Raw genomic sequence first — 526 nt, forward strand, 5'->3', positions numbered from 1 at the left:
GCCCTCACCCCTGCCCCTTCTCCAGGGCATCGGTGTCTACGTGGGGAAGCACCGCAGTGCCCTGGTGAGGGCCAGGGGGGGCCTGGCTGCCCTCCGCACCCGCCTCCAGCAGCTCACGCAGGTGATGTCCTTCACGGCCAGTTCCATCACTGCCGCCCTCTCGGACCGCCTGCCCGATGGCCAGCTCGGCCCTGATGCCCGGCGGCATTTGAAATCCAGCCTGGGTACGGACGTGTGCCCCAGCCCTGTTCCCTGACCTGGGGAAAGCCCTCTGGCTCTGGGGGGGAGATCTCGTTCCTGCTGTACTTGTAGCATCCCTGGATGTCTTCTGGGGTAACAGACCCCGGGGTCTTCCCTTTGCAGTTGCTGTGGGCCAGGATCTGTGCTGTGATCACTGTGTGTTGGGGCACTGGTGCATGACCTTGTACTGGGGAGGGCCAGGGAGGAGGGGGTCACATCCTGCCACTCTTGGGAGCTCTGTCATGGCTATGGGCTTGGCCTCGGCATCAACAGGCAGTGGCCGTGC

At 64.8% G+C, this 526-nt stretch overlaps 1 protein-coding gene across 1 annotated transcript in view; it reads left to right on the top strand.

The window, feature by feature from the left end:
- PIGS (phosphatidylinositol glycan anchor biosynthesis, class S) overlaps positions 1–526 on the top strand; it is a gene marked incomplete at its 5' end in the record, with an annotated part of 3,694 nt that overhangs the window by 1,128 nt on the left and 2,040 nt on the right. Inside the window, 1 exon segment of the mRNA XM_009703555.1 lies at positions 26–275. Within this exon segment, the coding sequence (XP_009701857.1) occupies positions 26–275 (250 nt within the window).

This window comes from Cariama cristata, unplaced genomic scaffold (assembly GCF_000690535.1).
Source record: "Cariama cristata isolate BGI_N322 unplaced genomic scaffold, ASM69053v1 scaffold33120, whole genome shotgun sequence".
NCBI lineage: Eukaryota > Metazoa > Chordata > Aves > Cariamiformes > Cariamidae > Cariama > Cariama cristata.